We start from the raw sequence: 22,324 nt of genomic DNA, 5'->3' as shown, positions 1-22,324 counted from the left end.
CAAGGTTTTTCTATTATTTGACCTATTGACTTAGTTTTCGAAGGTACGTGACCCTGTTTTGAATTTTACCTAGATATCATCAAGGTGAACATTCTCACTAATTTTCATGAAGATCTCATGAAAAATATGGCCTCTAGAGAGGGCACAAGGTTTTTCTATTTTTATATCTACTGGCCTAGTTTTTGACCGCACGTGAGCCAGTTTCGAAACTGACCTAGATATCATCAAGGTAAACAATCAGATCAATTTTCATAAAGATCCATTGAAAAATATGGCCTCTAGAGAGGTCAAAAGATTTTAATAATTTTAGACCTACTGACCTAGTTTTTGACCGCAGTTGACCCAGTTTCAAACTTGACCTAGATGTCATCAAGATGAACATTCAGACCAACTTTCATACAGATCCCATGAAAAGTATGGCCTCTAGACAGGTCACAAGGTTTTTTATTATTTGACCTACTGACCTAGTTTTTTATGGCACGTGACCCAGTTTCAAACATGACCTAGGTATCATCCAGGTGAACATTCTGACCAATTTTTATGGAGATCAATTCACAAGTATGGCCTCTAGAGAGGTCACAAGGTTTTTCTATTTTTAGACCTACTGACCTAGTTTTTGACCGCACATGACCCTGTTTCGAACTTGACCTAGATATCATTAAGATGAACATTCAGACCAATTTTCATACAGATCCAATGAAAAATATGGCCTTTAGAGAGGTCACAAGGTTTTTCTATTATTTGACCTACTGACCTAGTTTTTGACCGCACATGACCCTGTTTCGACCATGACCTAGATATCGTTAAGATGAACATTCAGACCAATTTTCATACAGATTCAATGAAAAATATGGCCTTTAGAGAGATCACAAGGTTTTTCTATTATTTGACCTACTGACCTAGTTTTTGATGGCACGTGACCCACTTTCGAACTTGACCTAGATATCATCAAGGTGAACATTCTGACCAATTTTCATGAAGATCTCATGAAAAATATGGCCTCTAGAGAGGTCACAAGGTTTTTCTATTTTTAGACCTACTGACCTAGTTTTTGACCGCACCTGACCCTGTTTCGTGCTTGACCTAGATATCATCAAGATGAACATTCAGACCAACTTTGATACAGATCCCATGAAAAATATGGCCTTAGAGAGGTCACAAGGTTTTCTATTATTTGACCTACTGACCTAGTTTTTGAAGGCAGTGACCCACTTTCGAACTGACCTAGATATCATCAAGATGAACATTCAGACCAACTTTCATACAGATCCCATGAAAATACGGCCTCTAGAGAGGTCACAAGGTTTTTCTATATTTGACCTACTGACCTAGTTTTTGAGGCACGTGACCCACTTTCGAACTTGACCTAGATATCATCAAGGTGAACATTCTGACCAATTTCATGAAGATCTCATGAAAATATGGCCTCTAAGAGGTCACAAGGTTTTTCTATTTTTAGACTACTGACCTAGTTTTTGACCGCACCTGACCGTTTCGCTTGACCTAGATATCATCAAGTGAACATTCGACCAATTTATAAGATCCATGAAAATATGGCTCTAGAGAGGTCACAAGGTTTTTCTATTATTTGACCTACTGACCTAGTTTTTTGGCACGTGACCCATTTCGAACTTGACCTAGATATCATCAAGATGAACATTCGACCAACTTTCATACAGATCCCATGAAAATGGCCTCTAGAGAGGTCACAAGTCAATTACAGAGTTTTGACGGACGGACTGACTTGACCTGTACATCAAAAATCTACCATTTCATGAAGATCTCATGAAATATATGGCCTCTAGAGAGGTCACAAGGTTTCTCTATTTTTAGACCTACTGACCTAGTTTTTGACCGCACTTGACCCAGTTTCGAACTTGACCTAGATATCATCAAGGTGAACATTCTGACCAATTTTCATGAAGATCTTGTGAAATATATGACCTCTAGAGAGGTCACAAGCTTTCTATTTTTAGACCTACTGACTATTTTTATGCACGGACCAGTTTCGATTCCTAGTCATCAAGTGAACATTCTGACCACTTTCATAAGATCCATGAAAATGTGACTCTAATGTCACAAGCAAAATTTACGACGCGACGGACTGGACACTGCGCGATCACAAAAGCTCACCTTGTCACTTTGTGACAGGTGAGCTAAAAACCGGAGTTTGATATTTGAAAAGAAGAAAAAAATCAGTAGATTAATATCTGATGTTATTTATTATTTATTTTGCAGTTCTTCAAGCGAATAAAATGTTACAAGTCAAAAATATATTAATTTCTAATAACATACTGAAATACGATAGTTATAAGTTTAATATTGTTTTGCATAATTTGACATTTGTATCCATCTGTCTACAGATAAGAATTGAAAGATGTGCACAGCTACAATTATATGTAAAATGACTTTGTATTTAAGGAAATATGTCATATGGTCATAGATGATACGAATGTAATATATAAATTACTATGACGGTGTAATTATTTTTAAGATATAGTGAAAATACGATCATTATATATTCTGTTCTATATATTTTTCATATTTGTGCGAGATTAAAATTTCTGCACCCACAGTTCTTCTTTACTTCTTAGTTTTGTGTACTGCTCTCCACGACTGTTTCTTGAGTTACAAACACGCTTAAGCGAGGGATTGTGATGGTCATTGTCTAATTTCCCCCTCTACCCCAGCCCCAGTATAATTTGATGAAACGGCATCCTATCTTAACCTTATTTAAATGAAATATTATCATATCGCATACTTGTATTTATATGGTTACACACCATTCATGACGGAGCGAAAATAAAATCATCGCGATTTACGTTGTGGCAACGTCACGACGTCGCAAGAAAAACGGGGTTTTCTGTTATTACATATTCGTGCAAAATGTACTATTTTTACTTAATTGTCATTTTAAAACAATAAAAAACTTTATTTTCGGTCTAGGGAGATACTGGATTGTCAACTAAAAAAAAAATTTAGAAAAAAATAATGATGGGCCGTTTTTCGCTAAAATCGAACCAAGTCCTTTATGCATGTGGTCCAAATTTGAAGACTGTACCTTCAAAAATGTGAAAGTAGGTCACTAGGTCAATGTCAAGGTCAAAGTCTTTCTCGGTACACAAAACTATGCATGTGGTCCAAATTTGAAGGCTGCAGCTTGAGAAATGTGAAAGCAGGTCACTAAGTCAAAATCAATGTCAAATTTCATTTCGAAACACAGAACTATGCATATGGGCTAAATTTGACACCTGTACCTTCAAAAATGTGAAAGTAGGTCACTAGGTCAATGTCAAGGTCAAAGTTTTTTCTGGTGCACAAACTATGCATGTGGTCCAAATTTGAAGGCTGTAGCTACAGAAATGTGAAAGTAGGTCACTAGGTCAAAATCAAGGTCATCTCATGTCAAGGCTCATCTTGCCACTCAAAAATATACATATGGTCCAAATTTGAATGTTGTAGTTATTGACAAGAAGATTTTAAAAGCTTTTCTCTATATATGTCAATATGAACCATGTGACCTCGGGGCGGGGCCACATCTGACCCTAGGGGGATAATTTGAAACAAGAGATCACAGAGTGATCTTGGCGCCCACCAATGTGCCATTTTTGAGTGTTCCAAATTTCAAGACTTACTGACTAGCTCAAGGTCAAATTTCATTTCCGTACACAACACTTTGCATGTGGTCCAAATTCAAAAGCTGTAGCTTGAGAAATGTGAAAGTAGGTCACTAGATCAATTTCAAGGACAAAATGTTAAAGTAGGTCACTAGGTCAAAATCAAGGTCAAATTACACTTCAGAACACAAATTATGCATGTGGTCCAACTTTAAAGCCTGTACCTTCAAAAATGTGGAAGTAGGTCACTAGGTCAATGTCAAGGTCAAAGTTTGTTTCGGTACACAATCCTATGTATGTGGTCTAAATTTGAAGCCTGTAGCTACAGAAATGTGAAAGTAGGTCACTAGGTCAATCTTAAGGTCAAAGTTCATTTCGGTACACAAAACTATGCATGTGGTCCAAATTTGAAGGCTGTAGCTCGAGAAATGTGAAAGTAGGTCACTAGGTCAAAATCAAGGTCAAATTTTATTTCGGAACACAGAACTATGCATGTGTTCCAAATTTGAAGCCTGTACCTTCAAAAATGTGAAAGTAGGTCACTAAGTCAATGTAAAGGTCAAAGTTTGTATCGGTACACAAAACTATGCATGTGGTCCAAATTTGAAGGCTGTAGCTTGAGAAATGTGAAAGTAGGTCATTAGGTCAAAATCAAGGTCAAATTCCAATTCAGAACACAAAACTATGCATGTGGTCCAAATTTGAAGCCTGTACCTTCAAAAATGTGAAAGTAGGTCACTAGGTCAAAGTCAAGGTCAAAGTTTTTTTCAGTGCACAAAACTATGCAAGTGGTCCAAATTTGAAGGCTGTAGCTACAGAAATGTGAAAGTAGGTCACTAGGTCAAAATCAAGGTCAACTCATGTCAAGGTTCATCTTGCCACTCAAAACCATACATGTGGTCCAAATTTGAATGTTGTAGGTTATTGACAAGAAGATTTTAAAAAATCTTTTCCCAATATAAGTCTATATGAACCATGTGACCCCCCAGGGCGGGGCCATATTTGACCCTAGGGGGATAATTTGAACAAACTTGGTAGAGAACCACTAGATGATGCTACATTACAAATGCCAAAGCCCTAGGCTTTGTGGTTTGGACAAGAAGATTTTCAACGTTTTTCCCTATGTAAGTCTATGTAAACCATGTGACCCCCGGGGCGGAGCCATATTTGACCCTAGGGGGATAATTTGAACAATCTTAGTAGAAGACCACTAGATGATGTCATATACAAAATATCAAAGCCCTAGGCCCTGTGGTTTTGAACAAGAGGTTTTTCAAAGTTTTTCCCTATATAAGTCTATATAAACCATGTGACCCCCGGGGCGGGGCCATATTAGACCCCAAGGAAATATTTTGAATCATCTTGGTAGAGGACCACTAGATGATGCTTCATACCAAATATCAAAGCCCTAGGCTCTGTGGTTTTGGACAAGATGATTTTCAAAGTTTTTCCCTATATAAATCTATGTAAATTATAGAAATAAACAAAGGGCCATAACTTACTAAAAAATTGTTGAACCAGTCTGATTTTCAGGGGGACACAACTAGGGTACCAATACATCATTCTGACAAAGTTTGGTCAAAATCCCCCAGGTAGTTTCTGAGGAGATGCGATAACGAGAAATTGTTAACGGACGGAAGGACGGACGGACTGACGGACGACGGACGCAGAGTGATTTGAATAGCCCACCATCTCATGATGGTGGGCTAAAAACTTGGTAGAGAACCACTAGATGATGCTACATTACAAATATCAAAGCCCTAGGCTTTGTGGTTTGGACAAGAAGATTTTCAAAGTTTTTCCCTATATAAGTCTATGTAAACCATATGACCCCCAGGGCGGGGCCATAATTGACCCTAGGGGGATAATTTGAACAATCTTAGTAGAAGACCACTAGATGATGTCTCATACAAAATATCAAAGCCCTAGGCCCTGTGGTTTTGAACAAGAGGTTTTTCAAAGTTTTCCCTATATAAGTCTATATAAACCATGTGACCCCCGGGGCTGGGCCATATTTGACCTCAGGGAAATAATTTGAATCATATTGGCAGAGGACCACTAGATGATGCTTCATATCAAATATCAAAGCCCTAGGCTCTGTGGTTTTGGACATGAAGATTTTCAAAGTTTTTCCCTATATAAATCTATGTAAATTATAAAAATAAACAAAGGGCCATAACTCACTCAAAAATTGATGAACCAGTCTGATTTTCAGGGGAACACAACTAGGGTACCAATACATCATTCTGACAAAGTTTGGTCAAAATTTCCCCACTAGTTTCTGAGGAGATGCGGTAACGAGAAATTGTTAACGGACGGACCGACGCAGAGTGATTTGAATAGCCCACTATCTGATGATGGTTGGCTAAAAACAAGAGTCTTTGTATAACGTAATTGTACAAGTACAGAGTTAGGTTTTCTTCTATGTTAGCCTATATTATATACATGTCACACACTTCTTTGAACCTAGGGCAATAAATTGAACAACTACTTATGGATTCAGTATATTTTATGTATATTTTAATACAATCTATGCTTTGAAATACAGCATGAAATTCTGTTACGTCATACCACACTTCCGTGCATATATGAGATGCGCGCCAAACCGTGACCGTGATAATCAGTGCACTGTAGGTTTTTACTGAGTGCAGACGTGGTTTGCACAAGTGACCGTAGATTTTTTTTTCTACCGTTGAATAAACTTTTTAGTATTTTCAACCTAGCGTACAATTTTTATTAGGATAACGTGGTTATTCTTAAATTTATTGAAAAAATATTGATTTTGATAAAATTATTTTCTGCGTGGCAGAAAATCAAATATTTTATCCCGTGTTATTTTTGAGTGCTAGCTTTCGCCATTAGTTTCGTAAATCATGGCGGACGCTATGCTGCAGAAAAAGTCAGAGTCAAATGTGAATGTGGTGAAAGATGCTAACAAAGAAACTAAAAAGGCACCGGAGAAAGGTGGTAAGAAAACCCAAGAAACCATTGCTAATTCTCAATCTCAAGGAAGTTCTGGTTCTTCGTCTGAGGGTCGGAAAAATCAGCCAGGAACGAATACTTCCGGTCCTTTACTAAACAAAGAGTTATTTTTAATTTTGAAAGAACTGAACTCTAACGTAAACAAGCAAGGGGAAAAGTTAGCATCACTTTCTCAGAAAGTTGACGAGCTGTATGATTATGACGATTCTTACAGTTTTGACTATGATAATGATTCTGAGATCCCGGATCCTGCTGACAATCTCTTTTTGCAAAATTCTCCAGGTTCTGAAGTCACTGACAGATCAGAGCCACCTTTAAAAAGGCAACGTACTGATTCATCTGTATTTAAAGATTTAACAGAGAAATTCCAGTGTAGAGAAAAAGTTGACAATGAGGTAAATGAAGATCTCTCGATCTTTGTCAACAATGCTTTTCGCAACAGTATGAATGAGGAAACCTTGTCTGAATTGTAGAAGGACATTAACAGACCAGTTAACTGCGAGGCGTTAACGAAAACAAAAGTAAATAATGCTATCTGGCGTCTACTTAAACCTCAAACACAAAGTGATGATGTTAAATTTCAGCAAATTCAGAACATTATTGTCAAAGCGTCAATTAATGTTGCCAAAATGCTAGACAAAGAGAGTGAGAATTTAGATACAAATTCAGTGGAATGGGGAACCAATGCACTTGCATTATTGGGTCGTTCTTTTAAACTTATCAATAATAAACACAAAGAGAGCCACCGCAATGACTTGGACCCAAAGTTCTACCCGTTGACTTCATCAAGTCAGCCTTACACAGAAAATTTGTATGGTGATGATATAAACAAAAATGTGAAAGATATTCAGGACATAAGTAAGATTGGTCGAAACATTGGTCGTGTACCACAGTTTCATGGAAGAGGCTACAATCGTCGTAGACGTGGTGGTAGACGTGGAATGACTCGCCCTGGAAGAGGTAGAGGTTTCTACCGGAGTTATGATGGTGTGGAACAGGCATCACCTTTGACAAAAAACAGCAGAGTGGGGCACAAGAAGTAAATAATGAGGTAAGCAACATACAGAATAAGTTTGAAGCTGGTAGACTTCGTTTTTACGAAGAAAATTGGAGAAAAATCACTTCTGATGAAACTTTTTTGGACATTGTGAGACATTGTCCTATTGAATTTTATGACTGAATGAACCCAATTCAGACTATTTGTAAAAGCAATTATTTTTCAGAAAGTGAAGATTTATTAGTAGATCAAGAAATTCAGAAAATGTTACACATGAAAGTGATCAAAGAAGTAGATCATGACCCAAATGAGTACATTTCTCCAATTTTCTTGGTAAATAAAAAGAATGGTGAATATAGAACGATACTGAATCTAAAAGAATTGAATGAAAGCATAGTTTATAGACATTTCAAAATGGATACTTTTGAATCTGCTATTAAATTAGTTAAACCAAATTGTTGGCTTGCCTCAATTGATATTAGGCATGCTTATTATTCAATTTTCATATCAGAAGTTCATCAGTTGAAATTTCGCTTTGAAAAATCAGGAAAACTATTCCAGTATGTTGCACTTCCTAATGGGGTGGCAAGTGCCCCTCGGCTGTTTACAAAATTGATGAAACCTGTGTATGCCACCTTACGAATGTTGGGACACTCGAGTTCTGGTTTTATTGATGATTCCTTTTTAGTTGGCAGTACTTTCAGGAATTGTGTTCAAAATGTCCGAGATACATTTGATTTTATGACAAGTTTGGGTTTTATCATACATGAAAAGAAGTCAGTACTTGTACCTACAAGGAAGCTTACTTTTCTAGGCAATGATATAGACTCTGAAAAGATGATTGTCACTTTGCCATCAGAAAAGGTGCAAAACATTATGAATGAATGTTTGAATTTGTACAATAGGTCGATTGTGACTATTAGACAACTAGCTCGAGTGTTAGGTCTCATGGTATCCACATTTTCAGCTGTGGATTATGCACCTCTGCATTATAGAAATTTAGAAAGAGAAAAAATACAGGCTTTAAAAGTTTCTAAAGGTGATTTCAATGCCATAATGTGTGTTACTGAGGCTATGAAAATAAACCTAAAATGGTGGTTTGAGAATTTGCATTCTCAGAAGCGTGTTATAGACAGAGGTAATGCAGATTTGACCATAGTTTCTGATGCATCTGCTTTGGGTTGGTCAGGCATTTGTAACAGTGAGCAGAGTGGAGGTAGGTGGATTAGCTGAGGAATGTGGCTACCATATTAACTATCTAGAGTTATTAGCTATTTCCCATTCAGTTAAAGCGTTTTGTAAGTCTAGAAAAGATATGCATGTTCAGGTCTTGTCTGATAACACCTCTGCTATTGCTTACATCAATAAAATGGGAGGTTGCAAATCATTACAAATGAATGAGTTAGCTGTAGACCTCTGGAACTGGTGCATTGAAAGGAATATTTGGCTTTCAGCTTGTCATGTAGCTGGTAGAGATAATATTTCTGATTTTGGTTCCCGCCATTTTAATGATAACATAGAATGGAAATTGGATGAGCAGATTTTCAAGAAACTTGTTGACATTTGGGGGGAACCCTCAATTGATTTGTTTGCCTCTAGCCTGATTCTCAAGCGGAATACATTGATGCTTTGTCACAAAGTTGGTCAAATGATTTTATGTATATATTTGCACCTTTCAGTTTGACTGGCCGTGTGATTGCGAAGATCAGAGCAGACCAAGCAGAATGCATCATGGTAGTTCCCTTGTGGCCAACACAAAATTGGTGGAGTGCATTAATAGAACTGTTAACAGACAGGCCTCGTGTTTTCAAGGTAGTACAAGGAACTTTGACAATTCCAAACACAAACAAAGTGCATAATCTCCAGAACAAACTGAAATTACTGGCATGTCGTTTATCAGGCAATCACTTAGAAACAGAGAGATTCCAGAAGAGGCTACCAATGTCATTATGGCAGCCTGGAAGGATTCAACAAAGTCTCAGTACTCTGTTTACATCAGAAAGTGGTTTGTTTTCTGTGGTAAACAACAGATTGATCCAATTCAGCCAACTTTAAAATTTGTGCTTCAGTTTATGTCTGATCTTTTCAAAACTAATTTGGCCTATAGAACTATGAACACAGTACGTAGTGCGTTATCTTCACTGGGAATTACTTTGGATGGATTTGTTGTTGGTCAATATCCCTTAGTGATAAAATTTATGAAAGGTGTTTTTAATTTAAGACCACCAAAATCTAGATACAGTAAAATATGGGACGTATCAGTCGTACTTTCATACATTAAGTCCTTGTCAGAAAATGAGAATTTGTCATTGAAATTATTGACGTTTAAATTAGCAATGTTAATTGCACTCACACAGGCCAGCCGCTCTCAGTCTTTACATTTGTTGTCCATGGAAGGCCTTAGGAAAGGTCCAGACTTTTATGTTTTGCAGTTCAATAGTGTTTTGAAACAGTCAAGGCCAGGTAGGCCTTTACCGGTTGTAAAATTGAAGAAATATCTTCCAGATAGAAGAATTTGTGTGTATAGTACTTTGTGTGAATACTTGAAAAGAACTGAGAGTTTGAGGAAAAACTCCAATTTTCTTTTTGTCAGTTATTTGAAACCATATGGTCCAGTTTGTACCACTACAATAAGCAGATGGTTACGAAGTTTAATGAAACTTGCAGGAATAGACTGTAATAAATTTAAATCACATAGTGTTCGAAGTGCAGCAGCATCTAAAGCAAAAATGTGTACATTCCAATTCATGAAATACTCCGAGTTGCAGGATGGTCAAGTGAACAGACCTTTGCTAACTTTTATGATAAGAACATTGTACAGGATGAACCAGACTTTGCTGATGCAGTGTTATCAAGTAGTTCGGGAAAAACCTTGTAAAGGTAATTGTACTTCTGTTAATTGCACAAAAAATTATATATTTTTTGGGGGCTTTGAAATCTCATATAAGCACGGAAGTGTGGTATGACGTAACAGAATCCAAAATCAAACGAAACTTACCTTGTTGATGTTTGGTTGGGATTCTGTGTAGTCATACTCACACACTGAAGGGCTTATATCCCATCCAGTAAGCCCTCCCTTCTGTAACAAGGTTACAGATTATTATTTGTTTAGTGCTTGATTTGTACTATTATATAATATTGTTTGTTAAGTACTTGTTTTAAGTACTTGCTTTTCTAGTACAGGTAAACAATTTTTTGTGTTACTCTGTGCTTTAAAGACTGATTAACACGGTCACGGTTTGGCGCGCATCTCATATAAGCCCTTCAGTGTGTGAGTATGACTACACAGAATCCCAACCAAACATCAACAAGGTAAGTTTCGTTTGATTTTGGATTATATGCTGAACTAAATGTTAAGTCATACAAATATGTATTCTAAGAGAAGCTACTCTCACGGGCGCTAGTTCACAATAATATTTCTTAACAGGGATCAAATTGAGATATGGTTGAAATTTAAAACATGATATCAGTGTGTGAAATAGTACTCTACTAAATCTTCTGACTTGACAAGTTTTCTACAAAATGGTGCTTCAACACTTAAAACATATTAATATTTCCTAAATTTTGCATAAGCCAGGTGTCATGAAAACCTTAAGAGTACAATCAATATTTCACTTGCTTTATTTGGCTGGATTTCAAAAGCGTATTTTAGTAGGTTATAAACTTTATTGACTATGTGCACGCCTATTTTTTTATCCATATTTCAAAATACTGTAGTGACACTGTGCTTGAAAAGAATCACCATAATTAAATATATATAAGTGTAAGTACTCATATGTTTAAGTTTAGAACAAATTTTTTACTTGATCAAAATCAGATTGATCAACTTAAAAACTATATTTTTGTGGCGAGATGCCTCTATCAGGATGTTTGATATAATTTAGTCACCGCATACCTTATGATTCGTACCTTGAATAGTTAGACCCAATCATATTTGAACCGCCGATGATCCATCATAATTCAATATTTTAGATGACAGCAAAATGAAATAAGCACTAATCTTTCATGAATTCCTAGAAAAGAAAGTTCTATCTACTGACCCGTTAATTACGACAGTTTTAGACTCTAATTACGGAAAATACACAGATTAAGGGCAAATTACGCACTTCCATGATCATTGTACTAAGAAGCTTGATTTTGTCATAATCACTGAGCGCTCATTAATTACAGTTGGATGAAGCTTATAAATACGCGGCCAGCGCCATGAAGAGATCAGAACCTGCCTGGCTACCGAGGAGTCAACAACGTCAAAGTAAATATATTATATGAATCTGCCAAGCTGCCGAGCGATAATAAATAAGAAATAATTACCATATACTACTGGGTTCTTGACCTCCTGTCATAGTCTGAGTTCTTACTCAAAACATTGCGTTTCGTTTAAGGGCCACCACGACAGGAACTTGACATCTAGTAGTGTTTAGGTAAAATCTTAATGTATGGTATTCACCTCAGGCATAGTTTGTTGTGAATCGCCATACTACAAGAGATCCCATCCACTAATTTTGAGTGCTCACCATCAGTTCAATTGAGATAGACTGATTAGCATTAATTATTTTATATTTCACCAATCATTTTAAGAATCATTTGTTTTCCAATCATTCGGCAAGGAAGCCCATAGGAAAATTATATTATATTTAATATACTGAGCTAGACCGTGCACGCTACATTTTGAAGTATAACACAATTCAGTACACCTAAATGATTTAAGTAAACTAGTTGTGCAAAAATATACACATAATTATCGAAACAATAATTCAATACATATTAATTTACAATGGCAAAAGCTCATATTTAAGCAAACACCTTAAAAACAGAGCAAATAAGATCGAGTGATAATAAATATAACTGGTAATTAAGGCCCACTTATGAACAACAAATACTATTCTCCACAATTCGACAGCTTCTGAGTTAAACCAGGGCATAACTTGGTAAGACTAATGTAACTGAATTATTTGAGTACAATTTATTTATAATCATCTTTTTATAATGGAAGTCAAAACCTGAAGCAAATCTTTTAAGTCAAATAACTTACATAATGTCAACCAAGAGTCTCTAACTTGGGTATGTAAGTATGTTTGATGAGAAGAATGTTTTGTGTGATGTTTCAATCAGATACAGCTCGACCAAAACTTTGACTGAATTTTCTATGTTGAAAAGAAGCCATAACTTAAATTAATTTCAACCAAGAGTTATCTAACTTTGTTATTCCAGTAAGTTTCATGACTGTTAAACATTGTGTGTACTTTCAATCTAAAAGATATAGTTGTTACTTAGATACAGCTATTTAGTTTGAATAGTCACGCTAAAAATCTATCAAGTTCTCGGTATAGATAAGATTTCAATGTTTTTAACACCCTCCTTTTTAACTATTCTTCAAAACATTAATTTCTAAGACAAAATCTCATGAAATGATAGACAGTATAGACAACTTTCTCAAGTGTACTGCCCCGAGCTCTGCGAACAGAGCGTCCTGCTGATGGTTGCAAAGGAAACTGGATTCTTTGAAAGGTTTTTCTATTATATGTAAACTAGCGTTCTATATCAAATATTGGAGTCAAGTTATCATCTATATGCTCATGATAAAATCCTCTATTTTTGAACTTTATTCTTGTTTCCATACTTGACCTAGAGATCATCGAGACAAAATTCTGATGAGGCTTCATAAAGATTGAGTCGCAACTGTGGCCTCTAGAGTGTTCACAAGCTTTTCCTATGATCTGGCCTACTGACCTAGTTTTGATCCCACATGACACAGTTTCAAACTTGACCTACAGATCATCAAGACAAACATTAAGACAAAGTTTTGTAAAGATTGGGTCACAACTGTGGCCTCTAGAGTGTTCACAAGACGATGCACGCCGACAGACGCCGAACAATGACCAGGCACAATACTTCACCCTGAGCACTGTGCTCAGGCGAGCTAATAAGGGGAAGTAACAATGTGTTGGAGTTTGGTGGTTTAGGTGGAGATTTTATTTAAGGGAAAATGTTGATGACTGTAGCCCAACAATCACTGACCACAACAGCTCACACTTGAGCACTTCATGCTCAGGTGTGCTAAAAACATGTTTATTTCGTGTTTAGACAAATATTGTAATCTCTAATTGCACATTGTTTTCAAATATGAATTTTAGCACAAGCTTTACCAACAGACTCTGTCTAGTCTGTCTACTGACTAGATCATCTTTTTTTTTACCATATCTCTCATATATATTTTGAGCTCTAACTTTCTGTTACCTATGTTTTGAGAAGGGGACACGTTTATACTCAATTTGAACAACCTCATGTGTTACCTCCTGTTAACAAAAAACATGGTCTGAACACAGACTAAGACTCTATCCTTTATTTGAATTAACAAACCTGTAAGGTTCTTTCTGCTTTTCTAAGTTTGGAAGCAACTAGAAACATGCGAAGAGCTCCAAGGAATAAAAGTACTGCAACGGCTATCATCAACATCCCCATCATTGTATAACCAGAATCAAATACATCCATAAAACCTGAAAATATATGTCAATTGTAAATGTACTAGAAACAAAATACAACTTGAGCTGAGAGGGCTCCATGGTGGAATACATTGAGTTCAAACACAGCTTAGGATGTTGCAAGGAAGGGCCAAATGCTTTTACAGAAGAGATATAAGCAAGCGTTCCTGTATGTGTGGCCAGGCTTGTGGAAGAGATATAACCATGTGTCCCTGTATGTGTGGCCAGGCTTGTGGAAGAGATATAACCATGTGTCCCTGTATGTGTGGCCAGGCTTGTGGAAGAGATATAACAATGTGTCACTGTATGTGTGGCCAGGCTTGTGGAAGAGATATAACCATGTGTCACTGTATGTGTGGCCGGGCTTGTGGAAGAGATATAACCATGTGTCCCTGTGGGTGTGTGTGGCCGGGCTTGTGGAAGAGATATAACCATGTGTCCCTGTGTGTGTGGCCAGGGTTGTGGAAGAGATATAACCATGTGTCCCTTTATGTGTGGCCAGGCTTGTGGAAGAGATATAACCATGTGTCCCTGTATGTGTGGCCAGGCTTGTGGAAGAGATATAACCATGTGTCAATGTATGTGTGGTCAGGCTTGTGGAAGAGATATAACCATGGCCACAAGCCTGGCCACACATACAGTGGGACATGGTTATATCTCTTATAAAAGCAGCACTTGAAAGTGGAACAAAAAAGGTTGGAATGGAAGTTGGAAATTTAGCTGCTGATAAAATTGTTGAAAAATTTAAAAAGAAACCTGCTCCGGCTGTTGGTGAATTAATTGTTAAGGAATTACATAAAAAGAATAACAGTAAAAATAATAAGGAGGTGGATATTCATACGAAAATAAATAAAGCATTGTCAGGTTCTGGAGCAGCAGCTTCAGCTCGGCGTAAACGTATTAATAGATTAATTAACAAGGGGGCCATGGTCAATAGGTCAATGTAAAGGTCAAAGTTTGTTTCAGTACATTAAACCAGGCATGTGGTCAAAATTTGAAGGCTGTAGCTTGAGAAATGAGAAAGTAGGTCACTGGGTCAAAATCAAGGTCAAATTTAATTTCGGAACACGAAACTATGCATGTGGTCCAAATTTGAAGACTGTACCTTCAAAAATGTGAAAGTAGGTCACTTAGTCAAAATCAATGTCAAATTTCATTTTGAAACACGTAACTATGCATATGGTCCAAATTTGATACCTGTACTTTCAAAAATGTGAAAGTAGGTCACTAGGTCAAAATCAAGGTCAAAGTTTTTTCAAGTGCACAAAACTATGCATGTGGTCAAAATTTGAAGGCTGTAGCTACAGAAATGTGAAAGTAGGTCACTAGGTCAAAATCAAGGTCAACTCATGTCAAGGTTCATCTTGCCACTCAAAAATATACATGTGGTCCAAATTTGAATGTTGTAGTTATTGACAAGAAGATTTTAAAAGCTTTTCCCTATATAAGTCTATATGAACCATGTGACCCACGGGGCGGGGCCATATTTGACCCTAGGGGGATAATTTGAACAAACTTGGTAGAGAACCACCAGATGATGCTACATTACAAGTATCAAAGCCCTAGGCTTTGTGGTTTGAACAAGAAGATTTTCAAAGTTTTTCCCTATATAAGTCTATGTAAACCATATGATCTCCAGGGTGGGGCCATATTTGACCCTAGGGGTATAATTTGAACGATCTTAGTTGAAGACCACTAGATGATGTCACATACAAAATATCAAAGCCCTAGGCCCTGTGGTTTTGGACAAGAGGTTTTTCAAAGTTTTTCCCTATATAAGTCTATATAAACCATGTGACCCCCAGGGCGGGGCCATATTTGACTCCAGAGAAATAATTTGAATCATCTTGGTAGAGGACCACTAGATAATGCTTCATACCAAATATCAAAGCCCTAGGCTCTGTGGTTTTGGACAAGAAGGTTTTCAAAGTTTTTCCCTATATAAATCTATGTAAATTATAGAAATAAACAAAGGGCCATAACTCACTCATAAATTGTTGAACCAGTCTGATTTTCAGGGGGACACAACTAGGGTACCAATACATCATTCTGGCAAAGTTTGGTCAAAATTCCCCCAGTAGTTTCTGAGGAGATGCGATAACGAGAAATTGTTAACAGACGGACGGACGGACGGAATGACGGACGGACGGACCACGGACGCAGAGTGATTTTAATAGCCCACCATCTGATGATGGTGGGCTAAAAATTGTAAGTCCTCATAAAAATCTTTACCAGGTAGAGACTGGTCAAATACACCTCAAAATTGGATGTAGCATGCATGTTGTACTACAGAAAAGTGGTCTTGATTTTTCCCTACGACTAGTAATGAAAAAGTTACAACATAAGCTATTTATAGTAACAACAAAGGGAAGTAATTCTAAAGAAGGGAACTGCGTATGACACTTCGTCTCATGATGGTGTATAATGGTGTCAAGTTACATCAAAATCCCTTTATGCATGAAGAAATGCTTCGGACAAAGTCATTCTTGTATCTGACCTTTGGCCTCTAAGTGTGACCTTGACCTTAGACCTAGGGACCTGGTTCTTGCGCATGACACTACGTCTCGTGGTGGTGAACATTTGTGCCAAGTTATATCAAAATCCCTCTATGCATGAAGAAGAAATGCTCCGGACAAGGTTTTCATTCTTGTATCCTTTGACCTCTAAGTGTGACCTTGACCTTAGACCTAGAGACCTGGTTCTTGTGCATGACACTCCGCCTCATGGTGGTGAACATTTGTGCCAAGTTATATCAAAATCCCTCTATGCATGAAGAAGAAATGCTCCGGACAAAGTTTTCATTCTTGTATCCTTTGACCTCTAAGTGTGACCTTGACCTTAGACCTAGGGACCTGGTTCTTGCGCATGACACTCCTTCTCATGATGATGAACAATTGTGCCAACTTTCATGAAAATCCCTCTATGCATGAAGAAGATATGCTCCGGACAAAGACATTCTTGAATTTGACCTTTGACCTCTAAGTGTGACTTTGACCTTAGACCTAGGGACTTGGTTCTTGCACATGACACTCCGTCTCATGATGGTGAACAACTGTGCCAAGTTTCATCAAAATCCCTTCATGCATGTAGAAGATATGCTCCGGACAAAGTCTCTGGACGCCGCCCGCCCGCCCGCCAGGGGCGTTCCCATAATACGTCCCATTTTTCAAACGGGCGTATAAAAAAGTTACAATGTAAGTTATTTATAGTAACAACTAAGGGAAGTTAATCTTTAAAGAGAAAAAAAAAAAAAAAAAAAAAAAAAAAAAAAAAAAAAAAATCAAGAAAAAAAAAATTACAAGTCCATACAAAAATCCTTACTAGGTAGAGATAGCTCAAAATACACCTCAGAATTGGATGTAACATGCATGTTGTACTACAGAAAAGTGGTGTTGATTTTTCCCTACGACTTGTAATGAAAAAGTTACAATATAAGCTATTTATAGTAACAGGAAAGGGAAGTAATTCAAAAGAAGGGACCAGTGCATGACACTCCGTCTCATGATGGTGTACAATTGTGCCAAGTTACATCAAAATCCCTCCATGCATGAAGTCCTCTAAGTGTGACCTTGACCTTAGACCTAGTTCTTATGCATGACACTCCGTCTCATGCTTGTGAACATTTGTACCAAGTTGTATCAAAATCCCTCAATGCATGAAGAAGAAATGCTCCGGACAAAGTTTTCATTCTTGTATCCTTGACCTCTAAGTGTGACCTTGACCTTACCCCTAGGGACCTGGTTCTTGCGCATGACACTCCGTCTCATGATGGTGAACAATTGTGCCAAGCTACGTCAAAGTCCTTTCATGCATGAAGAAGATATGCTCCGGACAAAGTTTTCATTCTTGTATCCTTTGACCTCTAAGTGTGACCTTGACCTTAGACCTAGGGACCTGGTTCTTGCGCATGACACTCCGTCTCATTATGGTGAACAACTGTGCCAAGCTACATCAAAATCCTTCCATGCATGAAAAAGATATGCTCCGGACAAAGTCATTCTTGAATTTTTCATTCTTGTATCCTTTGGCCTCTAAGTGTGACCTTGACCTTAGACCTAGGGACCTGGTTCTTATGCATGACACTCGGTCTCATGCTTGTGAACATTTGTGCCAAGTTGTATCAAAATCCCTCAATGCATGAAGAAGAAATGCTCCGGACAAAGTTTTCATTCTTGTATCCTTGACCTCTAAGTGTGACCTTGACCTTACCCCTAGGGACCTGGTTCTTGTGCATGACACTCCGTCTCATGATGGTGAACAATTGTGCCAAGCTACGTCAAAGTCCTTTCATGCATGAAGAAGATATGCTCCGGACAAAGTTTTCATTCTTGTATCCTTTGACCTCTAAGTGTGACCTTGACCTTAGACCTAGGGACCTGGTTCTTGCGCATGACACTCCGTCTCATTATGGTGAACAACTGTGCCAAGCTACATCAAAATCCTTCCATGCATGAAAAAGATATGCTCCGGACAAAGTCATTCTTGAATTTTTCATTCTTGTATCCTTTGGCCCCTAAGTGTGACCTTGACCTTAGACCTAGGGACCTGGTTTTTGTGCATGACACTCTGTCTCATGATGATGAACAATTGTGCCAACTTTCATCAAAATCCCTCCATGCATGAAGAAGATATGCTCCGGACAGTCATTCTTGAATTTGACCTTTGACCTCTAAGTGTGACCTTGACCTTAGACCTAGGGACCTGGTTCTTGCGCCTGACACTCCGTCTCATGATGGTGAACAACTGTGCCAAGTTTCATCAAAATCCCTCCATCATGTAGAAGATATGCTGCGGACAAGGTCTGTGGACGCTGCCTGCCCACCCGCCCGCCAGGGGCGTTTCCATAATACGTCCCGTTTTTCAAACGGGCGTATAAAAAGGAAGTAGTAACAGAAGATCCTAAGCATATTACATTAACAGCTAAATATAATAGGCAACCAGCAGCTAATATTCGTGTTTACGCAATTGTATTGTATGAAGAAACAGTTGAAATAAATACTATTGGAAATGAACTTGTTATTGTTTAAATAAAATAAATTTTAAATATATAATGACATCAAATTATATTGAATATAAAGTTAACCTTACAGATGGACAAAAGAAAAATTTAGCACAAGCTTATAATAATAAAATTCCACAAACTTTTAGATTAAAACAAGAACAATTGCGTGGAAACTTCCCTTTACTTTTAACAAAAACACAAATTAATCAAATTGAAAAGTCTATTAGAAATAATAAGGCATTAGAAATTACAATTTCAAAAAAACAAATGTCCAGTCAAGGTCAAAATGGTGGATTTTTAGGAGCTTTGGCTGGTTTTATAGGAAAAACAATTCTTCCAATGGTGTCAAAAATAGCTCCAAAAATATTAGCTCCTCTAGGCATCGGAGCCCTCTCTGGGCTGGCCAGTACCGGTGTTAGTAAAATACTTGGAAATGGTATGATTTCAGTAGCTAATGATAAGAGAAATATAATATCACCATATCTTACACCTAATCAAAGAAAGCAACTAGTGGGATCTGGAGTGATTAAATTAACACAAAAACAAAAACAAAACGGTGGGTTTTTAGGCATGCTGGCCGCTAGTCTAGGGATACCTTTGATTACATCTTTGTTAAGTGGAAAAGGACTACAGATTGATTCTCAACTGAGACCTTACAGACGAATTCCTATAGTAAAAAAAAAATAAAATTTATAAACAAACCAATTTCTAACTTTGAAATTGAACAATGGGTAAAACAACTCGGTATAACAAACTTTAGGGGTGTATTTAGTAGAAATAATTTACCAGGTTTACCAAAAACAAAAGCAAAGGACAAGTGCGGAATTATAAATCTGGACAACTCTGTTGGTCCTGGAACACATTGGGTTTGTTACTTGAATACTTCGTACTTTGATCCATTTGGACTTCCTCCGCCGAAAGAAGTATTTAGATATATACCTGGGTTTAAGTATAACAACATACAATATCAAGACAAAACAAGTACACTCTGCGGTTATTATTGTTTATTTTTCATTAAAATGTTACAAGATAGTATAAACATCTATGATTTATTGTATAAAATACTAAAAGTTAACAATCAAAGAGTAAATGAACAAACAATTATAAATTATTTTAATAAAATGAGTTAAAATGTATCAAGAATGTAATATTCTTTACTACTAACAAAAATGTATCATAAACGTTATATTCCATACTACTCCCAAAAGCGTATACGGAAGTGACGTGCGTTTACATTGTAAACGTTACTATAAATAGAAGTATAGATATATAAAAATAAACTTGAACGGAAGTGACATGCGTTTACATTGTAAACGTTTCTATAAATATAAGTATAGACATAAAGAAATTCCACTAATGTTAAAAATAAACGTGAACATTGTACATGGAAGTGACGTGCATTTACAGTGTAAACGTTACTATAAATAAAAGTATAAATATATAGAAATAAAATTGAACGGAAGTGACGTGCGTTTACAGTGTAAATGTTACTATAAACTAGAAAATGCTTTTGTAAAAAAGCACATGTCTCCCCCAATGCAAAGTCCTACAGGCAAGAAGTCAATAGGGGTCAAGAGCAAAAATCAAAGAGACACTGATGGTTGGCTGCAATAGGGATCATCTACTTGGCATGTCCAGTCATCCCGCTAAATTTCAACACTCTCAACACTAGTGGTTCTCCAGTCACTGTTCAGGCTCCTGTGACCTTGACCTTTGATCAAGTGACCTCAAAATAAATAGGGGTCATCTACTCTGCATGTCCAATCATCCTATTAAGTTTCAACATTGTAGGTCAAGTGGTTCTCAAGTTATTTCCAAAAAATGATTTTACATGAACAGGCCACTGTGACCTTGACCTTTAACAGACTGACCCCAAAATCAATAGGGGTCATCTACTCAGCATGTTCAATCATCCTATGAAGTTTCAACATTCTGGGTCAAGTGGTTCTCAAGTTATTGATCAGAACTGGTTATCAATGTTCAGGCCCCTGTGACCTTGACCTTTAACGGAGTGGCCCCAAAAACAATAGGGGTCATCTACTCTGCATGACCAATCATCCTATGAAGTTTCATCATTCTGGGTCAAGTGGTTCTCAAGTTACTGACCGGAAATGGTTTTCAATGTTCGGGCCCTTGTGACCTTGACCTTTCACAGAGTGACCCCATAATCGTTAGGGGTCATCTACTCTGCATGACCAATCATCCTATTAAATTTCAACATTCTGGGTCAAGTGGTTCTCAAGTTATTGACCGGAAATGGTTTTCAATGTTCAGGCCCCTGTGACCTTGACCTTTAATGGAGTGACCCCAAAATCGATAGGGGTCATCTACTTTGCATGTACAATCATCCTATGAAGTTTCAACATTCTGGGTCAAGTGGTTCTCTAGTTATTGATCGGAAATGGTTTTCCATATTCAGGCCCCTGTGACCTTGACCTTTGATGGAGTGACCCCAAAATCAATAGGGGTCAATTACTCTTTATGATCAATCATCCTATGAAGTTTCAACACTCTGGGTCAAGTGGTTCTCTAGTTATTGATCGGAAATGGTTTTCAATGTTCAGGCCCCTGTGACCTTGACCTTTGACGGAGTGACCCCAAAATCAATAGGGGTCATCTACTCTTCATGACCAATCATCCTATGAAGTTTCAACATTCTGGGTCAAGTGGTTCTCTAGTTATTGATCGGAAATGGTTTTCAATGTTCAGGCCCCTGTGACCTTGACCTTTGACGGAGTGACCCCAAAATCAATAGGGGTCATCTACTCTTCATGACCAATTATCCTATGAAGTTTCAACATTCTGGGTCAAGTGGTTCTCTAGTTATTGATTGGAAATGGTTTTCAATGTTCAGGCCCCTGTGACCTTGACCTTTGACGGAGTGACCCCAAAATCAATAGGGGTCATCTACTCTTCATGACCAATCATCTTATGAAGTTTCAACATTCTGGGTCAAGTGGTTCTCTAGTTATTGATCGGAAATTGTTTTCAATGTTCAGGCCCCTGTGACCTTGACCTTTGACGGAGTGACCCCAAAAACAATAGGGGTCTTCTACTCCAGCAGCCCTACAATCCTATGAAGTTTGAAGGTTCTAGGTCAAATGGTTCTCCAGTTATTGCTCGGAAATGAAGTGTGACGTACGGATGGAAGGACGGACGGATGGACAGACAGGGCAAAAGCAATATGTCTCCTGGGGGAGACATAATAACCGTGAACATTATACATGGAATTCATACACAAATT

At 37.5% G+C, this 22,324-nt stretch overlaps 2 protein-coding genes across 2 annotated transcripts in view; one reads left to right on the top strand and one right to left on the bottom strand.

The window, feature by feature from the left end:
- LOC123536425 (uncharacterized) overlaps positions 1-22,324 on the bottom strand; it is a 219,690-nt gene that overhangs the window by 133,446 nt on the left and 63,920 nt on the right. Inside the window, exon 4 of the mRNA XM_053548923.1 lies at positions 13,957-14,093. Coding sequence (XP_053404898.1) covers positions 13,957-14,093 — 137 coding nt within the window. The remainder of the gene's footprint in view (positions 1-13,956; positions 14,094-22,324) is intronic.
- Positions 6,725-10,393, top strand: LOC123536429 (uncharacterized). Its single transcript, XM_045319618.2, has 2 exons — positions 6,725-7,650; positions 9,276-10,393. Exons 1-2 carry the CDS (start codon positions 7,646-7,648, stop codon positions 9,649-9,651), a joined length of 381 nt encoding a protein of 126 aa, XP_045175553.2. The 5' UTR covers positions 6,725-7,645; the 3' UTR covers positions 9,652-10,393.

Source organism: Mercenaria mercenaria, chromosome 1 (assembly GCF_021730395.1).
Source record: "Mercenaria mercenaria strain notata chromosome 1, MADL_Memer_1, whole genome shotgun sequence".
In the NCBI taxonomy this organism is placed as follows: domain Eukaryota; kingdom Metazoa; phylum Mollusca; class Bivalvia; order Venerida; family Veneridae; genus Mercenaria; species Mercenaria mercenaria.
Note: the sequence above shows the minus strand (reverse complement) of the source record. Positions and strands in the feature narration are given on the sequence as shown.